Here is a 19,047-nt window from a genome sequence, read left to right on the forward strand (position 1 = left end):
GGTGGATGAGGAATATAAGAACCCACATACGGTGGACAGAGTCGTGAAAGGAAAATTGCCTCATATGTGGGGGCAATCTTTGTACATCCTGGGGTGTCTCCTATCTGAGGTAGGCACATTACAATCAGGTTAATGATGGTGGGACAATAGTTTCACTCTGGCTTCTAAAGGAGACACTAATAGTGCACCATGCTTTCCATATGGATATTAGCCTTTCCCAGTTCATCCAGAACCAAGATATACCAGCCTCAGAATCAATCATGATTTCAATGGACACAGAACAGTGCAGGAATGGGCCCTTCGGCCCAAAATGTCTGTGCCAAATATGATGCCAAAAAAAATGAATCCCTTCTGCCTGCACGTGATCCATATCCTTCCATTCCTTGCATATTCAGGTGCCTATCTAAAAGCCATTAAATGACACTCTATTGTCTGCTTTCACCAACACCCTGGCAGCATATTCCAGGCACCCACCACTCTTTGTGTAAAATAAAACTTGCCCCGCACATCTCCTTTACACTTTTCGCCTCTCACCGTAAAGCTTTTAATGCATCATCAGTCGTTCTTAAATAATTAGGATCTGGTCATGACTTTCTGTGGGGAAACTTGGAGCCATTAAATTTATTACTGTGGAAAAATTATATTTGAAAATCACTAGAATTCTTTAACCATTAACCAGCAAATGTTTCCCATGGACTCACCTCTCCCATTTCTTTGATTGTTCATGTACTGCTGACCTGTTTGTCATTGATGTAATGCATGGTGAGAGGACATAATCACGTCAGGATAATGAGAGAGCAGTAACTACTACTGTCAGCTATCATCATGAGGCAACAGCGGCTGACTCTCACCATTCATTTGGTCTTTATTTGTTTTGCAGGGATTTTTAGCTCCTGGTGAAATTGATCCCTTAAGTCGAAGACTTTCTACAATTGGCAGGCCTGATGTTGTTGTCCAAGGTCTGTCTGCAGAATTCTACTCTTCAGTGCATGTATAATGTTGTTATAACACAAAGTAGCTTTGCTGAAAAATGTCTATAATGATTCCTTTTTTAAGCTCTCCTGCTCTTGGAAATTATTCAACAAAATATTGTATAATAATTTCTTATCTTTTATCTTAATTTCTTAATTCTATCATAACAACAGCTCTAAATACCATGCTAGGTGGGCTTGATGTTGTAACAACTCCATTATTAAGATGCTCCAATGATGATTGCAATAATGTGCACTGTATCCATTTCTAAATAAAATGTTCCGAGGTGAGGTAGGTGCTGAGCAGCAAGTTGTGCAAGGAATTACCAAAGTCTTGTCATGCAGTAGGTTTGAGAGTGCTTTGGAGAGAGCAGCCTAGGTAGAGATAACTGGTATCAATGCACAGCTACAGGAGCTTGTTTTGAATGAAGCTTTAAGAGTGCTGTTGGTCTGATTGGAGAAAGTTTGAGAAATTGTGTGGACGAGTTGGGCTGAAGGGCCTGTTTGTATGCTGCCTGACTCTATGACTCTAAGAGACTGCAGACGCTGGTATTTGGAGCAACAGTGTACTTAAGGAACTCAGCGGGTCAGGCAGCATCTGTGGAGGGAAATGGACAATCACTGTTTTGGTTCAGGAGGCTTCATCTAGACTGAAAGAATAAAGGGCAGATGTCCAGTACAGGAGGTGAGGAGGAGGGGTGGGACAAAAGCTGGCAAGCAAGGAGATGTTGATTGGCACATGGAGTCAGATGGGAAAGGGAAGGAAGGAAATAGTGATCCAGGTTGGGAGTGATAGGTGGAGGCAATAAAATGGCTGCAGATGATGGAATCTGATAGGACAGGAAGGTGAAGCATGAAACCCAAAATGGGAGGTCGGGAGGTTAGATGGGAACTGTGGACGGGGAGGACCCAGTGGAAAGAATACGTTGGGAGTGGATAGATGGAGAGGGGAGGGGAATGAATCTGGGTGAAAGGAGGCTGGAGGCAACGGGTATTAAAAACAATAGTGTGTGTGTGTGAGCACACTGGGCAGATCAGAAGAAGAGTAGAACAGGTTTTGAAGAAGGGTCCATACCTGAAACGTCACCTATCCAAGAGATGCTGCCTGACCCACTGAGTTACTCCAGCATTTTGTGTCCCTTTGTGTAAACCAGCATCTGCAGTTCCTTCTTTCTACATTAACTGAAGGCGGCCTTGGTGGTCGAGCAGATGAGCTCTTGGTGGTGGTTGAGCAGATTTAGTTGAGTAGACAGAGTGATGGACAACAGCGGTGCCACAACGGAAGGTTCAGTTTTATATCATCAGGTGCTGTAGTCGAGACTGCAGTTTAATACTCCTGCATACTGCAGCAGAGAGAGTTGGGGTAGAGGGCAGAAACTACTCCCAAATACAAAGTGGCATCTGTGGAAGATTGGGTGCTGGCCATGGGTAAGGCAGGCTTCTGATGGGCAGTGCAGGACAAGGAGAGTGCTGACATGAATTTAAATTGTAAAAAGAATAGTTAGCAAAGACCTGAAGTGAAAAGTGAAGAGAATGTGTTGAAAAGGATGGATCAGTCAAACAAGGTTAGGAGAAATGGAAAGGCACGATTGTAAACACATAGAATGTTAGGTGATTTGGATGGTGATACCAGACCATATTTCGGGAAATGTTAATCTCCTGACGTCTCCAAACCAGGCAGGCAGTTGATGATTTTGTCAACAGCATTCTAACTGAGCTGGAAGCTGGAGTAACTCAGCGGGACAGGCAGCATCTCTGGAGAGAAGGAATGGGTGACGTTTCGAGTCGAGACCCTTCTTCAGACTAGTTAGGGAGAAGGGAAATGAGAGATTTAGACGATGATGTAGAGAGATAAAGAACAATGAGTGAAAGATATGCAAAAAAAGTAACGATGATAAAGGAAACAGGCCGTTGTTAGCTGTTTGTTGGGTGAAAACGAGAAGCTGATGCGACTTTGGTGGGAGAGGGATAGAGAGAGAGCAAATGCCAGGGTTACTTGAAGTTAGAGAAATCAATATTCATGTCTAAGCGAAATATGAGATGCCATTCCTCCAATTTGCGTTTAGCTTCACTCTGACAATGGAGGAGAACTATGAGAATGATAGATGAGGTTGGAGGAAGTGCAAGTGAACCTCTGCCTAACCTGAAAAGATTGTCGGGGTCCATGGACAGAGTCGATGGAGGAGACACGAGTGAGGGCCTCATCTATGATGGGAGAGGGGAATACCCATTCCCTAAAGAATGAGGACATCTCGGATGTCCTGGCATGGAAGACATCAACTTGGACGCACATGCGGCACAGACAGAGGAATTGGGGGTAGGGGATAGAGTCTTTGCAGGAAGCAGGGTGGGAAAAAGTGTGGTTGAGATAGTTGTGGGAGTCAGTGGGTTTGTAATAGACGTCAGTCAATAGTCTATTTCCTGTCTGGATGGAGTCTGTGAGATTAAGAAAGGGGAGGGAGGTATTGGAGATGGTCCAAGTGAATTTAAGTGCAGGATGGAAATTGGTGGTGAAGTCCATGAGTTCTGCATGGGTGCAGGAGGTAGCACCAATGCAGTTGTCATTGCAACAGAGGTAGAGTTCGGGGATAGGGCCAGCTATTTATTTAAGTAAAATGGGTAATTGGGAAGTGTTAATGAATTGCCTTCAATGAATTGATATTTGCATCAGTAGACAAAAAGCCTTTGACAGAAACTGCTGCCGAGTGTGGTCGATTGCTTTGTTATACAACCCTTTCTGCAGAGTAACATTTATAGAGCAGTTTTGTCAGCTGAATATCTCAATATTTTTAAGATTATGTTGTCGGCAAGATTAAGTGTAAAGAAATGTAAGGCCAAAGGGACAAAGTCATGGTCAGTGGTGAGCTTTAATCAAAAAGGACAAAATGGCCATTTGCAATTTCAGCACTTTCGAAAACATTCCCAAACCACCTAGTCTCTTGTGTAGAAAATATTTGTTGAAGATTAAAGTTCATTCATTTTACTGGGTGTAACTTTCTCATTCTTTCTCATTGTACAGTGTCAATATTGGCTGAATCTGAAAAGATAAAGAACATTTTAGCAAAGTATAATTTGGATGTCGAGGCTATATCTGACATTCTTCCAATCAGAGTACAGCCAGGAAGAATTCTGAGCCACATATATGCAAAGCTGGGTAAGTGCTGCATAAAGTAGCAATGTTACAAAATTTTGAGATTTTAAAAATCAAGTCTTTAATTTATCCCATCAGATAAAGCATAAAAATAAGTTTAATTTGACACCTAATGCACTTTCATATCTTCAGTATTAAAAAGGTTATGGCCATTTTCATACTCGGAAATTGGCATCTTGTTCCCTATTGCTTTTTCATTGACTTAACACAAAAGCTGTGATCGAGAACATTTAAAAGCCGATAACTTTCTTAAAATTTAAGAGAACTGAAATAAATTTTCAGTTATTATGGATTGAAGCAATCTGAAACAAATATGAAACAATCTTACTTAGATGACTTGAAATTAAAGCATATAATTAGTTAGTTACCTAATTGTAGCTAATTACAAAATTCAATTACTAGATCTAAACATCTATCCATTTCTTAAGAATAGATTCACATTTTTAAATAGCCTAAGTGTCCAAGTAACATTCACACAAGAATTCAGAATATAACATAATTTTAAAATCTCATTGTCATGGATTTATAGGCCAAATGGAAGGAATTTAATGTTTAATACCTGTAAATTAATGGCCATTTAAATCAGCTTGCGAGTGGGATTTTCTGGAACGGGACCATTTGGAATGTTCAGGATGCAGTGAATTTAGTCCCCACATCTGCAGCATATACACTGCCGGTTCGTTCGGGGACTAAATCACCATTTCGCAACTTAAGATGTGAATTAAATACATCTTCACCTCACAAAGACACTTCACCCACCTTTGCCTGTGTGTGAATGTGTGTGAGTGATTGGTGGTGGTCGGAGGGGCCGTAGGCGCAGAATGGCAGCCACGCTTCCGTCAGTCTGCCCCAGGGCAGCTGTGGCCACAGAAGTAGCTTACCACCACCGAGTGTGAATGAGGAGTGAATGAATAATGCGATGTAAAGCGCCTTGAGTATTAGAAAGGCGCTATATAAATCCCATCCATTATTATTATTATTATCATAAGAAACACTTTTATACATAAAAATAAACTACTTTCTTTTACCTGGTCCTCCATAAAATCCGTCCCCGTTGTCGGCATTGGCGGCTTCAGAAGCTGATTTTAAAATCATTCCAGCGATTTACTTGCACTCCAACAAATATAATCCAGGACCAGGTCGGAAAAAAACCCCGTTTTAACCCCGCCCCCCCCCTCCCCCCCTCAAACGCGCCAAAATCGCGCACACGGCCAGTGGCAGAATTGCAGCGCCGCTGAAGGTAGGTTTTGTAACATACCTACATAAAGCTGATAAAGCATTCGGACAGAGCACTGGATAAATATAGTATGGGACACAACCATTGTAAACCCAGGCAGGAAACATCAGGATTGCAACAAACATTGTAACATATAACTGAGTGAGAATTAGGCAAATGTAAACACATAAAATAACAGAAAGCATTGGAATTCATGGCCGTCCGAAGGGGGGGTGCGTTGGGTGCGACCGCACCCCCCTTTTTTTCCCCCTAAGAAAAAATCACAAAAAAACCCCCAAAAAAAAACAATCAGAAAGAAAAAAAAAAAAATCGGAAAGAAAAATCAACGTTTCCACTTTGGAAACGGCCAATTCTCTGTTCTCCCGTCGCCGGGCAAGAGTGGCTGAATCTGAAACCAACGGCTGTAACCCCAACACCAGGCGCCGCTGCGGCGGATCCCGCTCCCCTCGCCCCCCCCCCCCGCCGCCGGGACCCAAGTCATCTTTCCCCCCCCCACACCACCCCCGCTGGGCCCACGCCACCCCCGCTGGGCCCACGCCACCCCCGCTGGGCCCACGCCACCCCCGCTGGGCTCACGCCACCCCCCGCTGGGCCCGCCGGGCTCATGCCACCCCCGCTGGGCCCGCCGGGCTCATGCCACTCCCGCTGGGCCCACGCCACCCTCGCTGGGCCCACGCCACCCTCGCTGACCACCGCTGGGCCCATGCCACCCTCGCTGACCTCCGCTGGGCCCACGCCACCCCCGCTGGGCCCACGCCACCCTCGCTGACCCCCGCTGGGCCCATGCCACCCTAGCTGACCTCCGCTGGGCCCACGCCACCCCCGCTGGGCCCATGCCACCCCCGCTGGGTCCATGCCACCCTCGCTGACCCCCACTGGGCCCATGCCACCCCTGCTGGGCCCACGCCATCCCCACTGGGCCCACGCCACCCCCGCTGGGCCCACGCCACCCCCACTGACCCCCGCTGGGCTCACGCCACCTTCATCCCCCCCGACCGCTGGGCCCGCGCCACCTTCATCTTCGCCCCCGCAAGAAAGAGGGGGGGATGTGAGAGGGGGTAGGGAGAGAGAGAGGGGAAGGGAGGGGAGAGAGAGATGGGGGAGGGGAGAGGGAAAAGGGGATTATCTTTAGTGAGATTGCAAAATTAAGGTAGGTATTAACAATACTGAAAAATATGAATTCCATAGTTTGTGACATAAATACACATTTTAATGGGATAATTATATACAAATATAACATTTCAATTTCGAGATCGGGGGAGGGGGGGTGGGGGGGGTTGGGGGCAAATATGCATCAAGCCGTTAGCCTAATCTTTAAAGAGTTAAAAGATAGCCTAATCGATAAAGAGCTGAGAAGAGGAATCAGAGCTGCCAAGGAAAGGTACTCTGAGAAGTTGAGGAGCAAGTTCTCAGCTAATGACTCTTCTTCAGTTTGGAAGGGCATGCAAGAAATCACCAGCTATAAGAGGAAAGCCCCCCGCTCTTTGGACAATCGTCAGCTGACGAACGACCTTAATGAGTTTTACTGCAGGTTTGAAAATCAGAAACGTAACCTGGTACCCCTTCCCCAACAAACACAGCCAGACCCCAGTCTGCGAAGAATGGACCCTGCAACCTCTCCTTCCTATTCACCACTTCACACCTACTTAAGGCAAGACTCCAGTATGAAAAGAGTGGACCCTTTCCCACCCCACCGAACACTTCACACCTACTCACAGCCTGACCTCAGTCTGCAAAGACTGGGCCTTTCTACACCCATCCCACTCCAATCACCACTTCACACCCAATTACTCATTTTTAACCAGTCCCTGCAAAGACGCACTGTCCCTGCCTGCTTCAAAGTCTCCACTATTGTCCCTGTACCCAAAAAGGTAAGGATTACTGGTCCAAAGGACTACAGGCCTGTCACACTGACCTCTGTAGTCATGGAGACCGTTGAAAGGCTTGTGCTGGCCAAGCTGAAATATATCACAATCCCTCTGCATTTTGCATATCGGGCCATAGATCTGTGGATGACGCCGTCAATCTGGGCCTGCACTTCATCCTCCAGCACATAGACCGCCAGGGAACCTATGCGAGGATTTTGTTTTATTGATTTTAGCTCTGCTTTCAACACCATTGTGCCAGAGCTACTACCCTCCAAACTTGCTGAGTTGACTGTGCCTGAACCCCTCTGTCGGTGGATCACCAGCTTTCTGACAGACAGGAAGCAGCATGTGAGGCGGGAAAGCATATCTCGGACCCGCAAATGCTCAGCATAGGAGCACCGCAAGATGCGTACTCTCCCCTTTCCTCTACTCTCGCCACACCAATGACTGCACCTCCACAGACACATCTGTCAAGCTTCTCAAGTTTGCGGATAACACAACCCTGATTGGACTTATCCAGGATGGGATCTCTGTACTCTTTTCAGTTTGACATCTTTCCTATAACATGGTGCCCAGAACTTAACACAATATTCTAAATGCGGTCTCACCAAAGTCTTATACAACTGCAACATGACCTCCCAACTTCTATACTCAATACTCTGACTGATGAAGGCCAAAGTGCCAAAATACTTTTTGACCACCTGATATACCTGCGACACGACCTTCAAGGAACCATGCAACCATCAACCATTCCTATGCCCACCTGGCTAATTGATCCAGATCCTGCTGCAATCTTTCACAACCATCTTCACTATCTGCAAAACCACTCACTTCTGTATCATCAGCAAACTTGCTAATCTTGCCCTGTTCTGTGACGTTTCACAGAGTGCTGGAGTAACTCAGCGGGCCAGGCTGAGTATAGAAGTTGGGAGGTCATGTTGCAGTTGCATAAGAAGTTGGTGAGGCCGCATTCAGAGTATTGTGTTCAGTTCTGGGCACCATGTTATAGGAAATATGTCATCAAACTGGAAAGGGTACAGTGAAGATTTACGAGGATGTTGCCAGGACTAGAGAGCCAGAGCTATAGGGAGAGGTTGAGTAGGCTGGGACTCTATTTCATGGAGCACAGGAGGATGAGGGATGATCTAATAGAGGTGTATAAAATCATGATTTGAATAGATATGGCTGAGTCTTTTGCCCAAAGTAAGTGAATCGAGGAGCAGAGGACATAAGTTTAAGGTGAAGGGCAAAAGATTTAATAGGAATCTGTGGGGTATGTTTTTCACACAAAAGGTGGTAGGTGTATGGAACAAGCTGCCAGAGGAGGTAGTTGAGGCAGGGACTATCGCAACATTTAAGAAACAGTTAGACGGGTACATGGATAGGACAGGTTCGGAGGGATATGGATCAAACGTGGGCAGGTGGGACTAGTGCAGATGGGGCATGCTGGGCCGAAGGGCCTGTTTCCACACTGTATCACTCTATGACTCTATCTTTCCCTCTCAAACCCATTCTCCTGCCTTCACCTCATTGGGTTGAACAGGCTAGATGCAGGAAGATTATTCCCGATGTTGGGGAAGCCCAGAACTAGGGGTCACAGTTTAAGGATAAGAGGGAAGTCTTTTAGGACCGAGATGAGAAAATCTTTTTTTACACAGAGAGTGGTGAATCTGTGGAATTCTCTGCCATAGAAGGTAGTTGAGGCCAGTTCATTGGCTATATTTAAGAGGGAGTTAGATGTGGCCCTTGTGGCTAAAAGGATCAGGGGGTATGGAGAGAAGGCAGGGAAGGGATACTGAGTTGGATGATCAGCCATGATCATATTGAACGGCTGTGCAGGCTCGAAGGGCCGAATGGCCTACTCCTGCACCTATTTTCTATGTTTCTACCTCTGACACCCGTATCAATCAAGAATCTATCAATTTCCTCCTGAAAAATGTCCATTGACTTGACCTCCACAGCTGTCTGTGGCAATGAATTCCACAGTTCACCAACCTCTGACTTAAGAAATTCCTGCTCATCTCCTTCCTAAAGGAATATCTTTTAATTCTGAGGCTGTGGCCACTGGTCCTAGACTCTCCCTCTAGTGGAAACATTCTCTCCAAATCCATTCCATCCAAGTTTTTACCAGGCTGGGCCAGACGGCAACATCTTCACACTGTGTCCCAAAGCTTGTGTCCTGTCCTGCATCAACCAAGGCAGCAGAGATGTTATAGGAGAGGGCAAGCACCGTAACAAAGTAGCTCACAATGGTTTGGGTAACATTCAGGAATGTCCATGCATGTCACATCATGAATATTACTGAAGAATGGTCTTGACCCGAAATATAATCTACACCTTTTCTCCAGAGATGCTGCCTGACCCACTGACTTACTCCAGCACTCTGTGACATGTCACCTATCCATGTTCTCCACAGATGCTGCCTGACTCACTGAGTTACTCCAGCACTCTGTGACATGTCACCTATCCATGTTCTCCACAGATGCTGCCTGACTCGCCGAGTTACTCCAGCACTCTGTGAAACGTCGCCTATTTATATTCTCCGCAGATGCTGCCTGACCCACTGAGTTATTCCAGCACTTTGTGACTATTTTCCCTTCACCCATCTGCCCAAGCCCACTCTCCCCCCTCCTTTCCTATGTTCCTTTCCACCCATAAACCTCTCTCTGCCTTTACATTTCACACCTCTTTCAAATCTGCTCTACTTATCTACATGCATTTTCCTTCTTCACTTTTTAGTCATAGAATGATGCAGTGTGGAAACAGGCCCTTCAGCCCAACTTGCCCACACCGACCAACATGTCCCATCTAAACTAGTCCCACTCACAGCACATGCCTCTGGCCCATATCGATGTAAATCTGTCCTATCCATGTACGTGTCCAAATGTCTCTTAAACAGTAGGATAGTCCCAGCCTTAACTACCTCCTCTGGCAGCTCGTTACATAAACCCAGCACCCTTGTGTGAAAAAGCTACCTCTCAGGTTCCTAATATGTTCCAAAAAAAGGCTCAGAATGCATCAGAGAGCATCTAAAAATCCCTGAGCTTCCAGGGCCCTGGACCCGGGCATCGAGGTACTTCACACTTCGTGCACGTGATGTGCGCAGCGCGCACATTATTTCACATTAGGTTTTTTGTAATCCTGTCATGCCACCCCCCTTTTTGAAAAGCTTCGTACGTACCTGGAATTAACCAAGTATGATGATCGACATGCGACAGTTTTATCAATTATTACTGTTGGCTCACTGTTCTTTCAGTCAATTTTCTCGCATTTTCCATTCTTGCTTTAATCACAAACTCTTCCTCCTGTCACCCCTCACTCTCTTGAACCATATATAGTTCATTCTAAGCTGTGCGGTTTGTGAAATTGACCATGTGCCACTTACAGCTATAATTTGTCACTATTAACAGCATGAATATTTTTTCTGTTCCCCAATTTGTTTTCCCAATCTCCTGATATTTTTCACCCGTGTTTTCCAGGATTTCTCTTCTCTGTCCCTGTTATATCTGTGGTCTCCGTGACTGAGTGGTACCTGGATGTGCACTGTGGTGGCTTTCACGTAGCTGCATGGCTTTACTGAATTTGTTATTAGCATACAGAGAAAAGGAGTAAGGCGTGAGACCTTACAGAGTGACCTGCCCAACATCACTGGTCTGAAATACATAGAACAGTGCAGCACAGGAACAGGCTCTTCGGCCCACGCTGTCTGTGCCGTACCTGTCATTTCTTCTTATGATACGGGTCATTTCTTCTCATGCCTGAAATGATTCATTTGTTTTCAGAAAGTTGTGAGTGAATTTTCCTCCACTGCTCTCTCTGACCGTTATTTTCAAACAAAAGCTATTTCCCTTCAATGAGTCAAGTACTGGTGATGTGCAGTTATCAGCCCTGGAACTGGAACAGTTTCAGAGGAATTGCCCATTTGGTCCCTCAAGCCAAAGCTTCACCACTCAGTAAGATAATAGCTGATCACATCAACACTTTCCTGCCAGACTGCTCAATCCGTGTGCCTTAAAACCTGTCATGACAAAATTCAATACTCCTGGAAAATCATAGCCTAGTTCTACAATGAAGCAAGGTGTTAATATGTGTATTGACGGGTGAAGAAACATGATAATTTTCATTTCCTAACAGGATGCAACAGGAATCTGAATCTTAGTGGCCGCCCATATCGACATATTGGTGTTCTTGGAACTTCTAAGTTGTATGTGATCAGAAACCAGACCTTCTCATTTACTCCACAGGTGAATTAATCTGGAACTCAGTGATGTGTTTTGTTTAACTGTTCCTGAATGTGTACAGATTATAAATCTTAACTTTAAAGTCACAGTGTGTTTTTGCTGCATTTAAAATGTTACTGAACATTTACAATAGAATAATACGTTGGTGAAAGGACAGGATAGGAGTTAAATCTCAATTAGATACTAGGGTAACAGGAGCTGGAGCAGGAAACACAACCCATCCAGGCTGCTCCACCCACAGTAAGATCAGACCCTGAAGCAGGAGAGGCCACCAGGGTCTTCAGGTTGCCCCTACATTCAGTATGACCATGGCTGATCAACTCCCTCTGTGAGCCAGAGTCCCAGTACCTGCAATTCCTTAATCTTTCAAATATTTATCTATCTCCACATTAGATATATCTAATGAACTGGTCGCCACTACCTTCAGGTGCAGGGAATTCCCGTGATTCACCTCGCTCCGATAGAAGAGATTTCTACGCACCTCAGTTTTAGCTACTTATCTTGTACTCTTATAGTTATGTCCCCTTATCGTGACACTCTCGCTACTAGAAACATTAAATTAAACAAAATTTAAAACTAATACAAGTGTTGACTCACCTGCCCTTGAACATGAGCCGAGTGTTCCCGCTCTCAAATCGTTTTCAATGTGCTTTGTCTTTTTAATGAACAGTTTATTGATCAGCATCAGTTTTACTTGGCCCTGGACAATCGTATGATTGTGGAGATGCTCCGGACTGACCTTGCCTACCTCTTCTCCGCCTGGAAGATGACAGGGCGACCTACAGTCACGTTTCCAATCACAAAAACCATGCTGAGTAAGAGTTTGTTCATCTCATTAAACGTTGGAAACAAACACCTGAGGTTTAATCTTAACATAATCTTAAATCATAATTACTTCTTCACAACAGAAGGAGAGTTTAGACTGTGCTGGCAATGGTTATTATTCTTTTATTCCTGGTTTTCATGGTTGAACGCTTATCCCGTTATAGCACAAGTACTTTGCGATTTAATTGTAATTTCAAAAAGCATATTACAAGTGAAGCTTATTTTTTTACCCATCAGCTTTTGAAAAATACATTTCATGACCAGATTGGAGTTACTGACACTGAAATACTCTGTAAATATAGCCACTGTGGTAATGTAGGAAAAGCTTTTAGAATTAGCAATATGTGAATGGCAGATAATAATTGACAGATGTTAATGAAGGGATAATTATTGGCCAGTGAGAGTGTTGGGGGTGGGGTGGAATTCTACACTAAGTGGCACTGCAGGGATGCCATAATGTAGATGGGGCTCAATCCTGATTTTGGGTGCTGTCTGTGTGGAGTTTGCACATTCTCCCTATGACCATGTGGGTTTCCCTTGGGTACTCGCTTTCCTCCCACATCTGTAAGAAGTGCAGGTTGGTGGATTAATGATACATTGCAAGTTACCTCTAGTGAGCTGGTGAGAGATAGACCCTGGGGAGTTAGATGGAAATGTGGGGAGATTAAAATGTGATTGGTGTAAATGGCTGCTTGATGGTTGGCTGGGAGATAGTGGGCTGAAGGGTCTGTTTCTGTGCTGCAACCATGAAACGTGACTGTAAACATTGCAAAACTATCCAAATGGTTGTTAGATTGGGGTAATGTGCTTGATAGGGTAGAAAGAACGTACTCTTGATGCCTTTTAAGAGATGAGTTATCCTCTTAAGTCATTTGTAATGTGGTGGAATACTGACTCTACTTTCTAGCAACCTTTACATTACTGCCTATCACTGGGACTGTCCCCAGTGTCACTGCAGGTTTAAGGTGACATTTAGAGATGCAGCATGGAGACAGGCCCTTCAGTCCACAGAGTCCATGCTGACCATCAATCACCTGTTCACACTAGTTTTAAGTAATCCCACTTTCTCATTCAATCCCAATGCTTAAGGGCAAAGGAAGTCAATTGACCTACAAATCTGCACATTTTAGGGATGTGGGAGGAAACTCATGCTGTTACAGGAAGAATGTGCAAACTCCACTCAGACAGCACCTAAGGTCAGGAATGAACGGGGTCTCTGGTGCTGTGAGGTAGCAGCTGTCCCACAGTGCCACCCTTCTTGTGTTCTTGATCCAGTCCTCCAGAGAGTATTTATTAGAATGCAAACAAATCATCTTTTTGTTCTTTGATTTCAGTATTAACAATGCACAATGTTAATGTATGCTCTTTAAACCCGACCCTTGTCTGTTCCAGCTGAGGATGGTGCAGACATTGACTCGAATATTCTTTGCACACTTCGAAAGCTGCAGGATGGCTACTTATGTGGGGCTAGGTATGGAGAATTGATTTAGACACTGTTGTCAATTCATTTTGAACTATTAGTAGACATTGTTTCAGCAACCAACTGTGCTTGTGAATATACTGATTTACATTTTCAGGGTAAAAACTGGGAAACTTTCAGAATTTCTGATTACCTCGTGCTACACAAATCTGAGTTTCATGGACCCAGGTCCCGACGGCTTCCTCTTGGATGATTATTTCAGTGAGGGAAGCTTCACTCCAACAACAGAGGTGCCAGAGTCGGTGTCTGCGCATGATTCATGCTACAAAAATGATGGTAGGAGTCCTCTTTACTGCTGTCATTGCAAGTCTGACAGTCACACCTCATCTTCTAGCAGTTTCTTGTATGCTACAAATTCAGAGCAATTGAAGATCACATTCTGTTCATTAAGAGCAACTTATTTTTTAGTTACATCTTTGTGGCGAATTTTGCTTTAGGTGAACATAGCTATATTTGAAAAGTCATTTGAACGTATAGCTTTCCTCCCATTGAATTGAATATAGAGTAGATTAGGGGTGGCAACTAAGATGATTGTTCCTATCTTTGCAGTTTCCAGGCAGATGGGTTGTGTTATAATGAGTTTGGCAGAACATGCCATCCCTAAACTCATATTAATTCTTTTTTTAAAGACTCCCACTTCTGAACTGTCCTATTAACTGTAATCTACTGCCCAAGTCTGTTTTCAACAGGTCCTCTTGAACAACATTGAAATCAGCCTTTCTCCAATTTATTCCAAAATATTCCCCCAGTAACACTTGCCCCACCTGACCAGGTTCGTTTCCCAAGATAAGATCAAGTACTGCCCTGTCTCTCATCAGACTACCTACTGCCTTAAAAAACCCTCTTGGCACACTTAACAAATTCCGCTTGATATAAGCCCCTTACACTAAGGAAATCCCAGTTAATAATGGAAAAGTTAAAATCCCCCATCACTATAACCGTATTGTTTTTGCACCTTTCTGCAGCACTGTTACTCCAATTCATGCTGACTTGGGACACCAACAATATAATCCCAGCTGAGAGATTGTCCTTCTCATTCCTACCCATATGGCCTCAATGAAGGATCTCTCCTTAAGAACTGCCATGATGTTCTCTATAATCAGTACTCCTCTTTTGCATCCCCTTCCATCATGTCCGAAAGTGCTATACCCCAGAACATTAAGATTCAAGCTCTCCCCATCCTTCAACCACCAATCTATGATTCTAATAATATTCTAATTCCTAGTGCTGAGCCAGACTCTCAGATCATCTGACTTACCTGTGAGGTCCCGTGCATTAAGATAGATACAGCCCTTATCACGTTACCTAACCTTCCCCTGTCTGCACTGCCCTTGGACTTGCTTGATTTTTCTTGGATTTTGGCACACAGTTGACACTGAAGACGAGCTCATGCAGTATATAAATCATCTGCTACAAAGCACCACCCCTGTATCGAAACGACTTCCTCCAACATCCCGGAACCCAGGAATGCATCACATGTTTGAGACAGAGCACACAACTAAGGACGTATTCACAATGGTGGCCAAAGCAACAGGGCTGGAATTACCAAGTAAGTGAAGCTGGTGCACTTTTTTGGGGAAATTTATTTGAAATTTATTTAGTGATGTTTCTGGGATGGGTACTGATACCCAAGCATCGATTTTTGAGCCTGCTCCATTATAGTAATGTAATGTGTTGGCACTGATCCTGCCCCAACCCATGGATCACGACTTTGGCCAGTATTGAGGCGATGTAGAAGGTGACTAGTGAAAAGTTAGCGGCACGTTCCCAGAATCAGCAAGATCGGCCACAATCTGCACAGAGGGAAGGATGGCTGAGGCTTCTTGGCCTGAAACACCGATGCTGAGAAACTAGCGGGGCCAGGATAGCCCCAGTGGTGTGGCCTCACGTGCAAAGCCAATCTCCCCTGCCCCATCTACCACTGCCCTCGCTGTGGTAACACCCTCCCACAACCTCTCCATTCCACCATCTGGGCAGTGATCTCATTGCTCAGCAAGGAGGTTCGCTTGGACACCCTCTTGCCCACACCCAGTGGTGTGGATGGTAGACTCTCTCAAGCTGCCAAAGGGCCTCAGCATGCCGATAGTCAGTTTTCCATGTGCTTCATCCAACCACCCCCTCAAAGCAACACACTCCACCTGTGTGTGCATAGATACCTTAGCCCAACACTTGCTACATGGCTGGTTCTGGTGTGAATGTGAAGTGAAAACCAAGAGCTGGAAATATTCAGCTGCCCAGTCAGCATCTGTGAAGAGAAAAGTGGAATTAATCAAAAGGCCTGCAGATCCTGAAAATCTGAAATTAAAACAGAAACTGCAGGAATAGAGGGAATGTTTGAGGTTGGACTTCTCTTCTTCCCCAGTAAATTAGTTCAACGGATATTCCAATTTAATGAGAACATATCCTAAATCCTCAGAGTTTAGTAGCACTGAAGTCGCAGATAATTATGAACATTTTCTGCAGCACATGACAGTATTGGTTATTAGCGTTTCCACAATTCACATTTTTTTTATCAGGCAGCTCCATGTATCTGCCCATGAAAGTTCCACTTGCTCATCGGAAGTGTTTGAACCTGCTGGAAGTTCCAAAAGTACAGAAGGTTAAGGTTAGTTGTTTAATACATTTAGATTCTTCTTTGATGTATGCTATTGGGCCAGACAGTTTATATAAAACAAATGAGAGATAAATCATTGATGCGAACGGTCACGGTGGCGCAGGGGTAGAGTTGCTGCCTTACAGCGAATGCAGCGCCGGAGACGGGATTCGATTCCGACTACGGGTGCTGTTTGCACGGAGTTTGTACGTTCCCCCCGTGACCTGCGTGGGTTTTTTCCGAGATCTTTGGTTTCCTCCCACACTCCAAAGACGTTCAGGTTTGTATGTTAATTGGCTTGGTAAATGTAAAAATTGTCCCTAGTGGGTGTAGGATAGTGTCAATGTGCGGGGATCGCTGGTCGGCGTGGACCCGGTGGGCCAAAGGGCCTGTTTCCGCGCTCTATCTCTAAACTAAACAATACTAAACATGTATTTAGTTAGTGGTTGGTGCACAAACCAAAATGTGTCACCTGACAATGTTGTGACCCAGCTCCGAATCCAATAGCAAAGTCAAATACTGCTATTGAACCTACTCCCACTGGTATTTCGGTAGTAAATTCCAGGACGTAGCTGGTTGCTAAAAGTGCTTCTTTGTGAGTGGCATTTTGTTGGTCAGGCCGACCAAACTTGTGCGATGTCCAATCACCCATGGTGTTGCTCACTGTCAGTTGTAAGATACATTGTTTATTTAATCTGCAAGCTTGATAGCATAATGATCGTAGAAAGTCAATATTGCACACGGTATACTGGCTTAATATGGTATGTATGACTTTCTTCTTCTCCGTTAACTCAAGCTCAACAATTATGAAAAGACTGACTAGTGAGAGTTAATTCAGCTCTTCAGTCTTTGTTTTTATGAAGTAAATCATAGGTTGCTGGTATATAAATAGAATTAATAACCAGAAAACTAGCAATACCAATACTAAGCCCAATAAGTTAATAAATAAATTATAAATATGATTGCGCGTACCATTTTAACACAAATAAATAAACCCAATATGAATATGAATGTGCCTGTCTTACCTGAGGGCAATAACTATGCAGTTAGTAGACCCTACGTGCAAACGCCCTCAGCTGGTGGATGTGAGTTTTTCACGATGTTGGTTGGTTCCAGCAACTCATACCAGCCCTCTCCCTCCAACTGCAGTAATGACTGAACCCAGAGCAAGTGGCCACCTCTCCACCAGTGGTAGTCCTGAGGTGTTGCAGATGATGCCACCCAGACCTGAATGCCTCCATGGCATCCTCATATTCTCGCCCTTCAGTTCCTAACATAGAAACATAGAAAATAGGCGCAGGAGGAGGCCATTCGGACCTTCGAGCCAGCACCGCCATTCATTGTGATCATGGCTGATCGTCCCCAATCAATAACCCGTGCCTGCCTTCTCCCCATATCCCTTGATTCCACTAGTCCCTAGAGCTCTATCTAACTCTCTCTTAAATCCATCCAGTGATTTGGCCTCCACTGCGCTCTGTGGCAGGGAATTCCACAAATAGGACCGATGGAATTCCTATCGGCAAAAAAGGAAAATCAAAACATTGGGGAGGCAATTCAGCCCATCAAGCACTTGGTGTTTCTCAGAACAATTCCATCGGTCCTATTACTCCACTTATATTCCTGATACCTTTCCTTCTTATGTGCCCATTAACTTCACAACCCCCCCCCCCCCCATTGATTCTACTACCACCCACTCACACTAGAGTTATTTACAGAAACCAATTGTCTTTTGAATGTGGGAGGGAGCACCTGGAGAAAACGGGGAGAAACTTTGCTAACTGCACCCGAGGTCAGGATTGAACGCGGATTGCTGGAGCTGGGAGGCAGCAACACTTCCTGCTATTCCCCACGGCCACACACAATTTACCATTGCACTTACCATCCAAGCTCAGAGAAAGCTGTTTCAGTATCACATCCACAACTTTTATTGGTACCCCAATGAGTTACTGAATATGTCAAATAAATGGTTTGATGCTGGTGAATATGTCAGTATTTTCAGTATTGGGTCAGTATTGGGTTTGGGTTTGGGCCTGCCTATCTTTATGAATGGTGATTGGTCAGATAGAGTATACTGCCTGTGAATGAGTGTGTGCACACTGCCAGTTCCTTCAGCTGACGGAACATCCCACCCGTAACCTTGCTGCAGGCTTCAGACTGCTCACTGTCCGTTTCAAGCAAACTACATCCGACCTCTACTATCATGGCGAGACCAGACTGTGATGTTACAAATCTAATCTCACAATTGTCTAGCCAAGATGCTCGTCATACAGACATGATCTTCAAAGAGATGATGCTACTTCAAAATGCTACAATATAAAAGCAAATACAATCGGAAATGCCACATGTTCTAATGTTCCAGAAAACTGCAGTTTAACGTGTAATCCCATCTGTGGGCATCAATGCTCCAGTTTCATTGTATACAGCCTGTTATAATTAATTCCTCTGATGTAAATCACTGTGACCCCTAAAGCTCTCAAGCAGGTATTATTGCTAAAACAATCAAGTTCATTTATCTGATTAACTCTGCGGGACAGGCAGCATCTCTGGATAGAAGGAATGGGTGATGTTTCGGGTCGAGATCCTACAATTGCACACAATACTCCATGAGCAGCCTATTCGACGTTTCATAAGACTGTAACATGCAATTGCAACTCTTACATTTAGGTAACATTCCTGACTGA

At 44.6% G+C, this 19,047-nt stretch overlaps 1 protein-coding gene across 1 annotated transcript in view; it reads left to right on the forward strand.

Annotated features, from left to right (window-relative positions):
- phka2 (phosphorylase kinase regulatory subunit alpha 2) overlaps nucleotides 1-19,047 on the forward strand; it is a 73,757-nt gene that overhangs the window by 26,879 nt on the left and 27,831 nt on the right. Inside the window, exons 13-21 of the mRNA XM_033032930.1 lie at nucleotides 2-109; nucleotides 881-959; nucleotides 3,991-4,125; nucleotides 11,362-11,471; nucleotides 12,139-12,283; nucleotides 13,686-13,764; nucleotides 13,871-14,049; nucleotides 15,143-15,322; nucleotides 16,290-16,378. Coding sequence (XP_032888821.1) covers nucleotides 2-109; nucleotides 881-959; nucleotides 3,991-4,125; nucleotides 11,362-11,471; nucleotides 12,139-12,283; nucleotides 13,686-13,764; nucleotides 13,871-14,049; nucleotides 15,143-15,322; nucleotides 16,290-16,378 — 1,104 coding nt within the window. The remainder of the gene's footprint in view (nucleotide 1; nucleotides 110-880; nucleotides 960-3,990; nucleotides 4,126-11,361; nucleotides 11,472-12,138; nucleotides 12,284-13,685; nucleotides 13,765-13,870; nucleotides 14,050-15,142; nucleotides 15,323-16,289; nucleotides 16,379-19,047) is intronic.

This window comes from Amblyraja radiata, chromosome 14 (genome assembly GCF_010909765.2).
Source record: "Amblyraja radiata isolate CabotCenter1 chromosome 14, sAmbRad1.1.pri, whole genome shotgun sequence".
In the NCBI taxonomy this organism is placed as follows: Eukaryota; Metazoa; Chordata; class Chondrichthyes; order Rajiformes; family Rajidae; genus Amblyraja; species Amblyraja radiata.